This window comes from Macadamia integrifolia, chromosome 5 (assembly GCF_013358625.1).
Source record: "Macadamia integrifolia cultivar HAES 741 chromosome 5, SCU_Mint_v3, whole genome shotgun sequence".
NCBI lineage: Eukaryota > Viridiplantae > Streptophyta > Magnoliopsida > Proteales > Proteaceae > Macadamia > Macadamia integrifolia.
In genome coordinates, this window is record NC_056561.1 from 44,644,025 (window position 1) to 44,658,872 (window position 14,848).

At 51.9% G+C, this 14,848-nt stretch overlaps 1 protein-coding gene and 1 pseudogene across 1 annotated transcript; one reads left to right on the top strand and one right to left on the bottom strand.

Annotated features, from left to right (window-relative positions):
- LOC122078101 overlaps positions 1-11,260 on the bottom strand; it is a 13,850-nt pseudogene extending 2,590 nt beyond the window's left edge.
- Positions 11,225-13,777, top strand: LOC122080089 (probable inactive receptor kinase At5g67200). The gene is made up of 2 exons (XM_042646965.1): positions 11,225-12,808; positions 13,148-13,777. Exons 1-2 carry the CDS (start codon positions 11,404-11,406, stop codon positions 13,711-13,713), a joined length of 1,971 nt encoding a protein of 656 aa, XP_042502899.1. The 5' UTR covers positions 11,225-11,403; the 3' UTR covers positions 13,714-13,777.
- Positions 13,778-14,848: the final 1,071 nt, after the last annotated feature.

Sequence of the window (14,848 nt, forward strand, 5' to 3'; positions counted from 1 at the left end):
ATTTATTTATTCCAGTGAGTAAATCACAAAATTGTTCTAGCTAGCTCAGTAACTTTTACCATAGTAGAGAACATCTTTGTACTCAATTTTAACTAACCTGTGTCCACTGATTGTATTCCAGGGGTTATAGTTGATATTGATCCATCTTTTTTTTTTTTCATTTCGCATGAAACTTTATTAACATTTTGAAATTTCAGTCATTAGCAGCCAGCTCTTCATTAAGAAGAAGCGTCAGTTCTTCCAATCATCAGTGTTATGTCACCATTTGTGCTGCCATTATACCTCCTTCTCATTATTGTCATTAACTTGTTGCATGTATCTTCGTATGCTTAGACCTCTCATATATGGCATCTGTTAAGTGTAGACGTAAATCTAGGATGATTTAGTGATTTATATCAGTGAGAAATATTTTTTTTGGGTTGGGTACAAGTTCACACATTTTCTTATGCTTTCATTTCTCACGTCACTAATAATAATTTGCAGATTTTCAATCCAATGTTAGAAGACTGGTCATCGGGACTCTGAAAAAAGCAAAGAAAATCAGAGGGGAACAGAAAGGGAAATGACTTACAATAAGAACCTTACCCGTAATTCAAATTCTTGTATGGTAAAAGCTGTTGATTTTAGGCATGAGTGGGGGAGATCTTCTCAACATTCGACCTTCCAAGCTCAAGTATCAATGTAAGCAGACTGTCTCTTTTCTTCTATTTTTTCACTTTTGATTCATCTATCCATCCTTTTGATCTTCTCTTAAAATTGGTCATTTCAATGTGTTGCTGCCAAAAACCCCGCTAGTCCAACCTACACAAACACAGACGACGGAGGCCCGGAACTTTGTCCGGGGTTAGTCCTCCGACGCTCAAGTCAGGGTCGGCCGCACAGTTCAATAAGGGAGTAATGGTGAGGGTCTCAGAGCTTACCTTCCCCTTTCTTCCGTGCCTTCTTATATAGCTCTTCGGCCTTAGGGTTTTTTTTTCTTCTTCCCTCTTAGAGTCCTACTAGAATACGTCCAACCTTTTGGGGGAATATTCCCCTCATGCAGGCGACGTGATCTCGCGTGATTCTGCGGGCGTGCCTCGATGATTGAGCGTGCTCGAGTGTGAGTGGTTTCTTGGAACCTTCGTCTGGTGGAGGACACATGTCCCAGTAGTGACACGTGTCATTGCCCCCCACCGAGAGGTTATTTTGGCTATATCAGGAGCCCCCTTACTTCCACTAGGAGCTTCTTCCTGTGGGAGTAACCATCTTCTGAGGTTGAATTGTTCCCTCGGTCTTGGCATTACCAGTGACCAAGGCTTTGGGGTCGATCGAGAGAAAGACCTTTGGCCGCTTCGGATCGGCTTTACTGAGCCCCCTGTCGAAGGTGGGACCTTCGGTCAGCACCGCTCGGTTTTGCCGAGCCCCCTGCCGAGGGGGGGGCCTCGGTCAAGTCTGTTCGGCTTTGGCCGAACTCCCAACCGAAGGAGGGACCCTCGGTCAGGTCCGTTCGGCTTTGGCCGAACTCCCAACCGAAGGAGGGACCCTCGGTCAGGTCCGTTCGGCTTTGGCCGAACTCCCAACCGAAGGAGGGACCCTCGGTCAGGTCCGTTCGGCTTTGGCCGAACTCCCAATCGAAGGATGGACCCTCGATCAGGTCCGTTCGGCTTTGGCCGAACTCCCAACCGAAGGTGAGATCGTCTGCTAGGCCTGCTAGGTCCGCTCGGGCGCAAATCTCGAGGCTTCGTACCCTGACGTGGCGGTGCCATTAATGCTCGGAAGTCGTACCGCCATTCTTCCATCTATATAATGTGGGGGGCCATTTGTGGGGCAACCTTTCTTTTTTCCCTTTGGAGAGCTCACCTTCGGCCTCGGATCCCCTTCTAGCCTCGTCCTCTTCTTCCTTAGCTTAGCAACAAGTAAGTGATGTCTTCCTCGTCGGGCTACAGCCCATCGTCCCGCGAGAGGTCAAGGCCAAGACGTAGGTATAGGAGTCCTGGGGAAGTCCGAGGGATGTCCTCGGATTCCACCGACTCTCCCTCCTCCCGTGACTCATCGTCAGCGGCCACACCGTCGGGGTCCAAGGGTGGCTCCAACGGTGAGGAGTTCAGGGAGAGGGTGCTCGACGCCCGAGCCCAGACACAGGAGCCCTTAGAAGTTGAGGCCCTTAAGATCGTCTCCACGATGGACGAACCGGAACTGGAGGAGCTAAGGGCCTCCTTCGGCTTTTCGGATGCTTTCGAGCTCCGTCTGCCCAGACCCTCTGACCGAGCCAGCTATCGGAACCCCGAGGAGCTGTGCCTGTACAAGGAGGCCTTCAAGGCAGGCCTTCGGCTGCCCCTCCACCCCTTCTTCACCAAAGTGTTCCGGCACTACGGGGTAAGCCCGACCCAGCTAACGCCGAACGGGTGGCGACAAGCATTAAGCTTCGTCATCTTCTTCGTTCGGCACAAGAGGCCTCTCTCCTTTCGTCTCTTCATAAACTGTTTTCTTCTTCAGGCCTGCAAGGGACTTACGGGCTGGTACTATTTTTGCCCCCGAAAGGACCTTCGGCTCCTGAAGGGTTACCCGAGTTCCATCCATGGATGGAAGGATAAGTATTTCTTTGTGAAGTCGACCGAGGGGGTGCCCTTCGGCACGGTCTGGGACATCCCGGACCTTAGGGATGTGAACTCCGCCCCTGCCCTATTCGGGGCAGATGCGGAGTCGTTGGCGATGGCGAGGCGGCAGGAAGGCTGTTCTCCAGTCGAGGCCAACTGCCTCAAGTCCGACGCCATCCTCTTCAAGTTCGGGCTTAGCCCGGGTGAGTTAGGCTAGACTCCGTCTTCTTCCTTCGAGTGTCGGTCTTTCGTACTGATACCTCTTGTTTCTCCTTGCAGTGCAAGTTACCAGAGCGGAGGCTAAGGCCGCCGCCGCCGCAAGACAAGCAAAGATAAAGGAAGCCAGGGCCCGTGACGCCCCCCAGCCGCCGAAGTCCAAGAGGAAGGAAAAGGCGGGTCCGTCTTCTGAGACCCCGAGGAAGAGGCCCAGGGTGGAGGGGTCGACTGCCGAGGCTGTCCAAGCCCTTGCTGCTCCCAGGGACGGTCTGGCTCAAGACCCTTCACCCGCCACTGCCTCCCGAGGCCCGAAGGTCCCGTCGTCGAGGGCCGAGGTGGGGTTCATCCCACAATGGTCGGTGAAGGAAGACGACACTCTTGCCGTCGGACGGGTTGCCAGAGAGTTGGTGACGAAGGGGAGTCTTCCCCGAGACGCCACCGAAGCCCAGAAGCAAGGGACGGCGGCACTGATCACCTCGGCTGCATCTTCATGGCGGGGGTAAGCTTCGGTCCTCCTTCTCCTTCGGTCTTCCTGCCTCTTTGATACTTGTACTATATATGTATATTTTTTATTCTGACCTTCGGTGCTCTGTGCAGGCTCAGAACCAGATGGGTCAGCTGGCCCTCCGAGCCGAGGCCATGTGTCGGGAGCTTGAAGCTAGCGAGAGGGAGAAGGTCTCCCTAGACAACGAGCGCTCCACCCTCCTCGAGAAGGTGGAGCACCTGGAGTGCGACCTAGCCCTCGAGCGCCGAGAGTGCGAACGGAAGCTCTCGGAATTGAAGTCGCAAGTGAGGGCCCGCCTTCTGGAAGCCGAAGCCCGAGGGGTCGAGAAGTATCGGTCCTCCGAGGCCTTCAAGGAGGAGATCAAGAACGCCATTGCCCCAGGGTACATGATGGGTGCTACCGAGGTCCGAGATTGGGTCCTCGGGCACTACCCTGGGGTTTCCTTTGCAGACAGCGGCCTCATCTTTGAGGACGACGATGTGGAGGCGGTGCCATCGGCCACCGAGGTTGCCGACGCCGACGGTGGAGGCGGCAGCAAGGAAGGCGAGATCCAGCTGCAAAGGGAAGTCCCTCCGACCCCTGGTCGTGGGGGTTCGGACCAGGAGGCACTCCCCGCCGAAGACGAGGCCGTGAACCCGACGGACGCTCCTTAAGGTCGCCTCGGCTCGCAGCGCAGGCTACCCCCCCGTCATGTAACTAGCCTTCGGGCTTTTTTTGTAGTCTTTTGCCTTCGGGTTTCGTATGTAACTAGCCTTCGGGCCTTAGTGTAGTCTTTTGCCTTCGGGCTTCATATGAATGCAATCGTTCTTTTTCCAACTGTCGTTTAATGATCTTTGGTTCGTAAGTAGTTGCAGAGGGCCGAAACCTTAGCTGTCTTTAAGCTTATTTCCCCGAGACTTGGCCGAGGGTCGACCTATTAGTATGTCCGACGAAGGCCGACCCTATTATCACTTGCAATATTTTACCAAGTGTTTTCCCTCTCGGCTCGAGCCGAAGGGTTCACCGAAGGTCGAGGGGTTCACCGAAGGTCGACCCTTCATTGGTCAATCTCCAAGCAATCCACCGTCTGTACCCTCGGCTCCAGCCGAAGGGTCTATTATGTTGCTAGGTCTTCACCGAGGGTCGACCCGTCAGTAAATCAGACGAAGGCCGACCCTGTTATTACTAGCAATATTTTACCAAGTGTTTTCCCTCTCGGCTCGAGCCGAAGGGTTCATCGGAGGTCGACCGTCCGATAGTCCGAATCACCGAATCACCGAAGGTACCATCGGCTTCAGCCGAAGGGTCTGTTCGATGCTACCCCTTCGGTCAGGTCTGTCGGCTATGGCCGAACTTCGAGCCGAAGGGGTGATTGAGCCTCCAAGGTGTGGACCTTCAGTCATCCGTTCCTCAGGGTTAGAGGTAATCAGCCTGGAGGATCCTCAGTTGCCGTAAACCAGCTCTCATCTTATTCATGAATTAAATCTTGCGGGTTTCAAGATGAATTACAATTTAAAAGGTTCAGAAGACCAATAATTGCAAAGAACTACAGACGGAAAAAATTAACAGAGCCACTTTACTACTGGTGGAATTTTCTTAGATTATCTGAGTTCCACGATCGGGGTACCCTTACTCCCCCCGTAGTCTCTAGGTGGTAGGACCCTGGTCGTATTACCCTCGAGACTCTGTAGGGACCTTCCCAGCTTGGGTCTAGCTTCCCTTGATGCCTTGGGTCCGACACTTCCGCCCTTCTGAGGACAAGGTCGCCCTGCCTAAACTCGTTCTTCCGGACTTTGGTGTTGTAGTGCCTGGCGACCCTCCGTTGGTAGGCGGCCATCCTCTCCTGTGAAGCTTCTCTGGTTTCTGCCAAGAGGTCCAAATTTGCCCGGAGTCCTTCGTCATTTTCGTCTTCGTTGTAGTACCGAATCCGATGGGTAATAGCCCCTATCTCCACTGGGAGTACAGCTCCAGTGCCGTATGTTAACATGAAGGGTGTTTCTCCGGTAGCTAACCTCTCAGTGGTGCGGTAGGCCCAGAGAATGTGGTACAACTCGTCTGCCCATAGTCCTTTGGCATCATCTAGCCTCTTTTTTATCCCTTGGAGTAACGTACGGTTGGTTACTTCTGTTTGCCCATTGGTCGAGGGATACCCGACGGAGGTTTTCCTGTGGTTGATGCCGAGGGCTTCACAGAACGCGTCGAAAGTTGGATTGGCAAACTGAGTGCCATTATCCGTAACCACGACCTGGGGGATTCCAAATCTGTATACCACCGCCCTCTGGAAGAAGTCCCTTATGTTCTTTTCTGTTATCGTTGCTAGGGCTTCGGCTTCCGCCCATTTCGTGAAATAGTCAACTGCCACCACCACAAACTTCCTTTGCCTCGTGGCCAAGGGGAACGGGCCTAAGATGTCCATCCCCCACATGGCGAACGGTACTGGGCTGGATAAGGACGACAGCTCGGTGGAATGTAGCCTAGGCACAGGGGTGAACATCTGGCACTTGACGCATTTCCTGACCAGTGCTTCCGCGTCCTTCCTCATTGTCGGCCAGTACAGGCCCTGCCTTAGTACTTTGTGAGCCAGGGCCCGGGCTCCAAGGTGTTGGCCACATATCCCTTCATGCACTTCCCGGAGCGCGTACTCGCCGTCGGATGAATCCAGGCACTTGAGGTACGGTGAGGTAAACCCTATCTTGTACAGCGTGTCATCCTTCAGGAAAAAGCGTGCCGACCTCATTCTTATTTTTCTTGCTTCGTCCTTGTTCTCTGGGAGCTTCCCCTCCTTGAGGTATTCCATTATGGCGTCCATCCAGCTTCGGCCGTTTTCACCTACGGGTAACACCTCGTGGGGTTTCTCGATGCTTGGCTGTGGTAGTACTTCGAAATACACCGCTCGCCCAAGTTCCGCGAAGTCGGAAGTGGCCAGCTGCGACAGTGCGTCTGCGCTAGCATTCTCTTCTCGTGACACCTGCTTTACCTCAAATTCCTTGAAAACCGCTGACCTTTCTCGCACCGTGTTCAAGTATTCGGCCATCCTCTGCTCTTTGGCCTCGTATTCGCCATTCACTTGTCGCACCACGAGTTGGGAGTCGCTATTCACTACTAGTTCCTTCACCATCAAAGCCCGAGCCAGATTAATTCCGGCTATTATCGCTTCGTACTCCGCTTCGTTGTTGGAGGCGTCGAAGTTGAACCGTAGGGCGCACTCTACTTTGAAGCCTTCGGGGCTTACCAACACAATTCCAGCGCCACTTCCATCGCTGTTGGAAGCCCCATCCACATACAGTGTCCAAGCCTCATCTGCTCGTCCCTCGGCAGATTCCTGCGGGTCATCGGGAATCGTCGTCTCCGCTATGAAGTCTGCGAGGGCCTGTGCTTTAATTGCGGTTCTCGGCTTGTACTGGATGTCGAACTCTCCTAGCTCTATGGCCCAATTTACTAGACGACCGGACATATCTGGCCGTTGCAGTATTTTCTTCAGAGGCTGGTCGGTGAGTACGCATACCGTATGTGACTGAAAATATGGCCTCAGCTTTCTTGCCGCCATCACGAGGGCGTACGCCACTTTCTCCGCCTTTCGGTATCTTGTCTCGGCATCTAAAAGGGTTCGGCTGATGTAGTATATTGGCCGTTGTTGCTTTCCTTCCTCTTTCGTCAGTACGGCGCTTACAGCAACCGTCGATACAGCAAGGTACAGCTGTAGGACATCTCCGGTGTTCGGCTTTGTCAGCAGTGGGGGTGCGGCCAAGTACTCCTTCAATTGCTCGAAAGATCTTTCGCACTCCTCCGTCCACTCGAACCTTTTAGCCCCTTTCAGCGCCTTGAAGAAAGGAAGGCATCTATCAGCAGACCGAGACATAAATCTTCCGAGGGCAGCTACCCGACCCGTCAGCTCCTGGACTTGCTTCACGTTCTGGGGTGACCTCATGTCCCGAATGGCTTGTATTTTGACTGGGTTGGCTTCGATTCCCCTCTCCGAAACGATGAAGCCAAGGAACTTCCCCGAGGCTACTCCGAAGGCACATTTTGCTGGGTTCAGCTTCATGCCGTACCGTCGTAGCACTTGGAACGCCTCTTCCAAGTCTTGGATGTGTCTTTCCGCCTTCAGGCTTTTCACGAGCATGTCATCCACGTACACTTCCATGGTCTTGCCAATCAGCCCTTTAAAAACTTTGTTCACCAACCTCTGATAGGTGGCTCCCGCATTCTTTAGTTCGAAAGGCATGACCTCATAGCAGTACAACCCTCCTTCAGTTATGAAGGATGTTTTCGGTACATCAGCCTCGGCCATTTTGATTTGGTTGTACCCTGAGTATGCATCCATGAAACTCAGCGTCTCGTATCCCGCCGTCGCGTCGATGAGCAGGTCTATCTTTGGCAGGGGGTATGCATCCTTGGGGCAGGCCTTATTCAGGTCAGTGAAGTCGATGCAGATCCTCCACTTCCCGTTTGCCTTCGGGACCATCACCACGTTAGATATCCACTCCGGGTACTGGATCTCTCGGATGAACCGGGCCTTCAGTAACTTTTCTACTTCCTCGTTTATCTTCTTCTGTCTTTCTGGGGCGAACGTCCTTTTCCTCTGCTGCACCGGCTTCTTCATGGGGCTAACATTCAGGTGATGTTCTATTACTTCTCGGTCGATCCCGGGCATATCCGATGCCGACCAAGCGAATACGTCAGCGTTGCTCCGCAGGAATGAGATGAGTCTTTCTTGTTGCGGCCTTGGCATGGTAGCCCCAATCTGGAATTGCCGGGTGTCGTCTCCCTCTTCAGCTTCAACTTGCACCAAGTCTTCGGCCGGTGGCGTAACATCACGTAGATCCTCTATTGGGAGCGTCTCACCCGCCTTTTCTTTTCCCCAGAGGGTAGTGGCGTAACATCTTCGGGACGTCTCCTGATCACCCTGACACTCCCCGATGCCATTCTTAGTTGGGAACTTCATTTTGAGATGGGGGGTGGAGACGATGGCCTTTAACAGATTCAACCCGACTCTTCCTAGTATGGCATTGTACGCTGATGTAATGCTTACTACCAGGAAGTTGATCATCACCGTCGCCTGGCGATCTCCGGTGCCAGCTCGAACCGGCAGCTCTATCGACCCTTCCACCTTCACCGGGGTGCCAGAGAATCCTTGCAGCAGGTGTTCGACCTTTTTTAACTTTCCTTCGTCGAGGCCCATCTTCCGGAAAGCTTCGAGGAACAGGATATCAGCTGAGCTGCCGTTATCCACTAAGATCCTTTTTACTTTGCAATCTCCTATAGTCATGGCGATGACCAAGGCATCATCATGCGGGGTCTGTACCCCTTCCAGATCATCGTCTGAGAAGGAGATGACCGTCCCCGTCTTTGCCTTCTTGTTCGACCATTCTGCCACATGTACGCTCCTCGCGTAGGCCTTCGCCTTCCTGGCAGAGACCGAACTCTCTCCTGCGGCCGGGCCTCCACAGATGGTTGCTATAACTCTTGTTGGGCTCTTGTTCTCCTCTCGAGGCCGGCGTCCATCTCCCTCTGGTGTCTGGTTTCTCCGCTGTTCTTGATTTCTTCTGCGGGCGAGCCCCCCTCTTTCATACCGACCTGCACCATCTCTCCGACGGTTATCTCTCCGGCCAGTGCCTTCTGGAGCCAGCTCTTTCTCCCGGTCTACAAATCTGCCTAAGTATCCCCTTCTGATCATTCCTTCTATCTCCCCCTTGAGATGCCAACAGTCTTCGGTGTCATGGCCGTGGTCTCTGTGGAAGTGGCAGTATCTATCCACATTGCGTCTTTCAGGATGTCGCCCCATCTTTCCTGGCCACTTCATGGCCCTGGCATCTGGAGAATCTTTTATCTGCATTAACACCTCTGTTCGCCTTCGGTTCAGGGGTGCATACCTCTCAAACTTCCTCGGTGGACTGGGGGCCCGACTGTGCTCGGACTTTCGTCTTTTTCCTTCTTCGATGGGTTTATCATCAACCCTTAAGGGCCTCTTCCTCGCCGCCTTCCTTTCGACTTCTTCATCTTCCTGGAGGGTTTCTTCCATCTGGATGTACTTATCGCATCGCGCCCTCAGCTCGGTCAGATCTCTAGGCGTATGCTTCGCCAGGGACCTCTTCAATTCCTTGTCCTTGACGCCACCTAGCAGGGCCGTGAACTCCTCCTTCGGGTCTAGGCCCCTGATTGTGATCTTTTCTTGTTGGAATCGCTTCATGTAATTCCGCAGCGATTCCCCTTCTTGCTGTTTGACGTTGGTTAGGTTCAACGTAGTCTTCTGGAGGGGCTGGCTACTAGAGAACCCCTTCACGAAGAAGTAGCTCAGGTCGCTGAAGCTGTGGATCGACTTCGTCGGTAGTCGGTTATACCACAGCCTCGCCGCCCCCCTGAACGTCAATGGGAGGGCCCGACACATAATATTTTCCGAGACGCGATGGAATTGCATGGCGACCTTAAAGCCTTCCAAGTGATCGACGGGATCCCCCGACCCGTCATAGGTGTCGTACTTGGGCAGGCGGAAATCGACCAGGAGCGGGTCCCTCATGACCTCGTCAGCTAAGGCCGTATCATTGGTGAGGTCAGGCTCGCGGTTCCCTGTCTGGTTTTCTGCCACCTTTCTGATCTCGTCCTTCAGGTCCAAGATCATCCTCTTTAATCCCGAGTCCTCGGATCTCTGCTTGTCTCCTTGGTGCTGACCCCCATGCGGGTCTCTGGCGGCGCGTCGCGTCCTACTTCGGGGCGCGGGACTCTCCCTTGCTCGGTTTCGAGGATCGCGGCCGGCCCTCGTCGATCCCGTACTGCTTCGGTCTTCTTCTCGAGCCCTCTCGAACTGGACGTGAGTCCCTGGGGGTGCTCCGCCGGTCTTATGGGAGACAGCTTTGGAGACCTCCCTCATAGTCTCTGCCATCCGGTTATATTTGTTCTGGAGGTCTTCGAACTGCTGCCTTGTCACGTACTCCTAGGCCGCGGGAGGCTGATGGTCGCTGCCTTCCCGTACTGAATATCCAGCCGACCGCTGGTATCTGACGGACACTTCCCGGTCATCATGACCCCTTTCTCATCCAGTCTCCGCCGAGGGAGGAAGCTCCCCTGAAGGTTCTTCCCCCATGTCTACGTTGGACGTCGCTCTCGTCCTTCTTCGGTTGTAGGTTCTTCCCACCATTACCGTCGTTCCCACAGACGGCGCCAATCTGTTGCTGCCAAAAAACCCCGCTAGTTGAACCTACACAAACACAGACGACGGAGGCCCGGAACTTTGTCCGGGGTTAGTCCTCCGACGCTCAAGTCAGGGTCGGCCGCACAGTTCAATAAGGGAGTAATGGTGAGGGTATCAGAGCTTACCTTCCCATTTCTTCCGTGCCTTCTTATATAGCTTTTCGGCCTTAGGGTTTTTCTTTCCCCTTCTTCCCTCTTAGAGTCCTACTAGAACACGTCCAACCTTCTGGGGGAATATTCCCCTCATGCAGACGACGTGATCCCGCGTGATTCTGCGGGCGTGCCTCGGTGATTGAGCGTGCCCGAGTGTGAGTGGTTTCTTGGAACCTTCATCTGGCGGAGGACACCTGTCCCAGCAGTGACACGTGTCATTGCCCCCACCGAGAGGTTATTTTGGCTATATCAAATATTGATTCAGATCATATAGGTCGGTGAATATCGTTCAATTTTACTCTTAATTTAAAAAAAGAAATACATTTTCTTAATATTTTACTCTTAAAATTAAATGAATAACCAATCTAAATCGATCAAGAATTAAGAATTAATCTCAACCGATACTGACACGATTAAAACGATAAAATACCGATACTTAAAACATGCTTGAAACCATGCCACCAGCAACCAAATCCTCAAACCCAACTTTTTCTGTTTTGGTAGACCAATCCAACTCTTATCACGTGAAAATTCAACTTTTATCATATGAAAATTCTCGTTCACCGTTTTCACTCTCACGGTCTCACCCTTCATGTGATACCTGACGTTGCAGTCCTGACAGCTCCTTGTCCACATTATCCATCTCCCTTCACTCTTCATTCCCCACGAAGCTCAACTCTGAGCTCACTCTCCTGAAGCTCTGAGCACGGAATCATTGATGAATATACCGTAGATGGTTTCTGCTGCCGACCAGAGAGAGAGAGAGAGAGAGAGAGAGTTGAGAGGATGAGGATTACTTCCCACTGTTCCCCGTCCTTCAGGTGTGTTCTTCTACTACCTCTGCTTTCCATCTTAGTTCCTGCTGCTGCTATGGCGTTAATTTCGACTTCGGTGAAATCAGAACTACCATCTGATGCTCAAGCCCTCCTGGCCTTCAAATCCGAGGCTGATTTGGAAAACAAGCTCCCTTTCTTCTTCTCTAAACGCATCATCAATCACTGCCAATGGCCTGGCGTTAAATGTATCCAAGGTAGAGTGGTCCGTCTCCACCTCCAAGGCTTCGGTCTTTCTGGTTCCTTGGCCCCCAACACCTTGACTCGTCTCGATCAGCTTAGAGTGCTCAGCCTTGAGAATAATTCCCTCTCCGGTCCCGTCCCTGATCTCTCCAACCTCGCCAGTCTCAGGACCCTCTTTCTTGATCACAACTCCTTCTCCGGCTCCTTCCCTCCTTCCATTCTCTCTCTCCACCGTCTCCGAACCATCGATCTCTCCTCAAATAACTTCGTGGGTGCTCTTCCCTTCGGCTTGACAGCTCTCGACAGGCTCTACTATCTCCGGCTAGACAGCAATAGGTTCAACGGATCCATCCCTCCACTCAATCAATCTTCCCTCCAAATCTTCAATGTCTCTTCTAACAACCTCACCGGTGCTATCCCCGTCACCGTCACGCTCTTGCGCTTCTACAGCGCCTTTTTTTCGGGTAACCCAGGGCTCTGCGGCGAGATTGTGCGCAAGGAATGCCATCCTCTTCTGCCCTTTTTCAGGCCAACAGAACGGGCGCCGGCACCCACGGCTCTTGGGGAGAACGAACAGCTACAAGGGCTCGTTCTGCCACCGCCGTCCCGAGAGGAGCACAAGCGATCGACTATGGTAGTTGGGTTCTCCATTGGGGTCTTATTTCTGGTTGGGTCTCTGATTTGTTTCGTGGTGGCGGTAAGGAAGCGGACGAAGCAGAAGGTGGCGACACCGAGGATGGCATTGGACGACGCTGCTACAGCCGACGCAGCTGCGGTAATCCGGTTAGAAAAAGAGAACGAGCTGGAGGCGAAGGTGAAGAAAATGCAGGGGATGCAAATAGCGAAGAGCGGGAGCTTAGTGTTCTGTCCAGGGGAGCCACATGCATACTCTCTGGAGCAGCTGATGAGGGCTTCGGCCGAAATGCTTGGGAGAGGAACCATCGGAACAACTTACAAGGCCGTGCTCGATAACCATCTGATTGTGAGTGTTAAGCGATTGGACGCTGCGAAGACTGCGATTACAAGCAGGGAGATGTTCGAGCGGCACATGGAATCGGTCGGCGGTCTCCGCCACCCCAACTTGGTCTCTCTCCGAGCGTATTTCCAAGCCAAGGAAGAGAGACTTCTCATCTATGATTTCCACCCCAATGGCAGCGTCTTCTCCCTCATCCACGGTAAGCTCCCTCTGTCTCCAACGTAGTTACACAGGTGACTCGCTTGCTTCCGCCGACTTGAGCGATTCCACTCGCTTCCGATCCGCCATTGTCCCACTCCCGCCTCGTTTCTGGGCATAATTCTTAATTCGAAAAAAAAATATTCAAATTTCTTTTAAAAAAAAGTGATTCCATTACAGAAAACGATACGTTTGAACAGGCGGGAATAGTTTATGGTATTGGAATCCTCGTCAACATTTTTTAATTTGTTTGGCGTGAATCTAGCCATAGGATCAATCGGAAGCATTGCTCAGATTTCTCTGGTTTTCTGGGTTTTCTTTTTTATTCTTTCGGGAGCAGGTTCGAGATCAACGAGAGCGAAGCCGCTGCATTGGACATCGTGCTTGAAGATAGCAGAGGACGTCGCACAGGGGCTGGCATACATACACCAAGCGTCTAGGCTGGTCCACGGCAACCTCAAATCCTCCAACATCCTCCTCGGCTCGGACTTTGAGGCTTGCCTCACCGATTATTGCCTCGCCGTACTTGCAGATACTCCGGTCAGTGACGACGACGTCGTCAACTCCACCGGATACCAAGCCCCAGAGACCCGTAAGTCCACCCGCCGGGCCACCCCGAAATCGGATGTCTATGCCTTTGGTGTTCTCTTGGTGGAGCTTCTCACAGGGAAACCTCCGTCGCAACATCCCTTTTTGATGCCGACGGAGCTTCATATGTGGGTGAGGACGATGAGAGACGAAGACGGTGGGGAAGAGAACCGCCTGGGTATGCTGACTGAGGTCGCTGCGACATGTAGGCAGACGTCGCCGGAGCAGAGACCTACGATGTGGCAGGTGTTGAAGATGATTCAGGAAATCAAGGAGACCGTGATGATGGAGGAAAACAATCAACTGGGTTTTTCTTGATTAATTTGATATTTTGCTTCTTACAATTTACAACTACTCAATACACATTTTCCAATTTCATTAATTCATTTCTAGTGATAAGAAAGAAAAGAGAGCGACAGGAAAGTACCGGACCAATAGAGAGGAGATACACAAAGTCGGACTTCAGGTGGTCTACTCATGGTTCAAAAAGTTGGTCCCGTTTGATGCAATCATTCGACCGTGAATTCTATGGTGTGAAAATTGTCTGCAGCGGCTGCACCGGTGCAGTGAGCATCGGGTGACTCAGAGCCCTTTAGGGCTGGGGCATGCGTCGAAATACTCTTAGCTGCCCAATACTCACCATATCTCACCGTTGGCTGCTGTAGAGGATGTGAATTCGAATTGTACGTGGTGATTTAAATTTTTGTAAGAGTAATTGGATTTGGTGAATTATTGGTATCCATAATTCAATTAACCAAACAATGGTTTTGGGCCATTGTATAATGAAAATGAATCAGTTGTTTGTACGATCATCTGGTCATACGAGTCATTATCCAACATTTGTCCTTTTTGTTTTCAAATATATCACTTTCTAACATTGTAATGGCAGAAGGAAGGACAGGTGTTGGATGTTGACTCGTACGATCAAGTGATCATACGGGCAACGGATTGGATGTTGACTCGTACGATCAAGTGATCATACGGGCAACGGATCCTATCTCCTGTATAATGGGGTAAGGAGGGGAGGGGAGGGGAGGGGAGGGGTGGGGTGGGGTGGGGTGGAGTGGTATTTCGTATGAACCACTAATCTGGGCCATTGGCATGGTTCAAAAAGTTGGTTTGGTTTGATGCAATCATTCGGTTGTGAATTGTGCGGTGTGAAAATTATACTGGTGTAGTGAGCGTCGGGTGGTTGAGAGCCCCTTGGGGCTAGGGTGTGTGTCGAAATATTCTCAACTGTCCGATACTCACCATATCTCACTGTTGGCTACTGTAGAGGATGTGGATTCAAATTATACGTGGTGTTTTAAATTTTTGTAAGAGTAATTGGATTTGGTGAATTATTGGTATCCATAATTCAATTAATCGAACAATGGTTTTGGGCCATTGTATAATGAAAATGTATCAGCTGCTTGTGTGATCACCTCTGGTCATACAAGCCATTTCCAATATT

Excerpts from the sequence above, each read along its gene's own strand:
- LOC122080089 (XM_042646965.1), top strand. The coding sequence starts at position 11,404 with ATGAGGATTACTTCCCACTGTTCCCCGTCCTTCAGGTGTGTTCTTCTA. Across the intron at positions 12,809-13,147 it reads CGTCTTCTCCCTCATCCACG|GTTCGAGATCAACGAGAGCG; the intron begins GTAAGCTCCCTC and ends TTTCGGGAGCAG.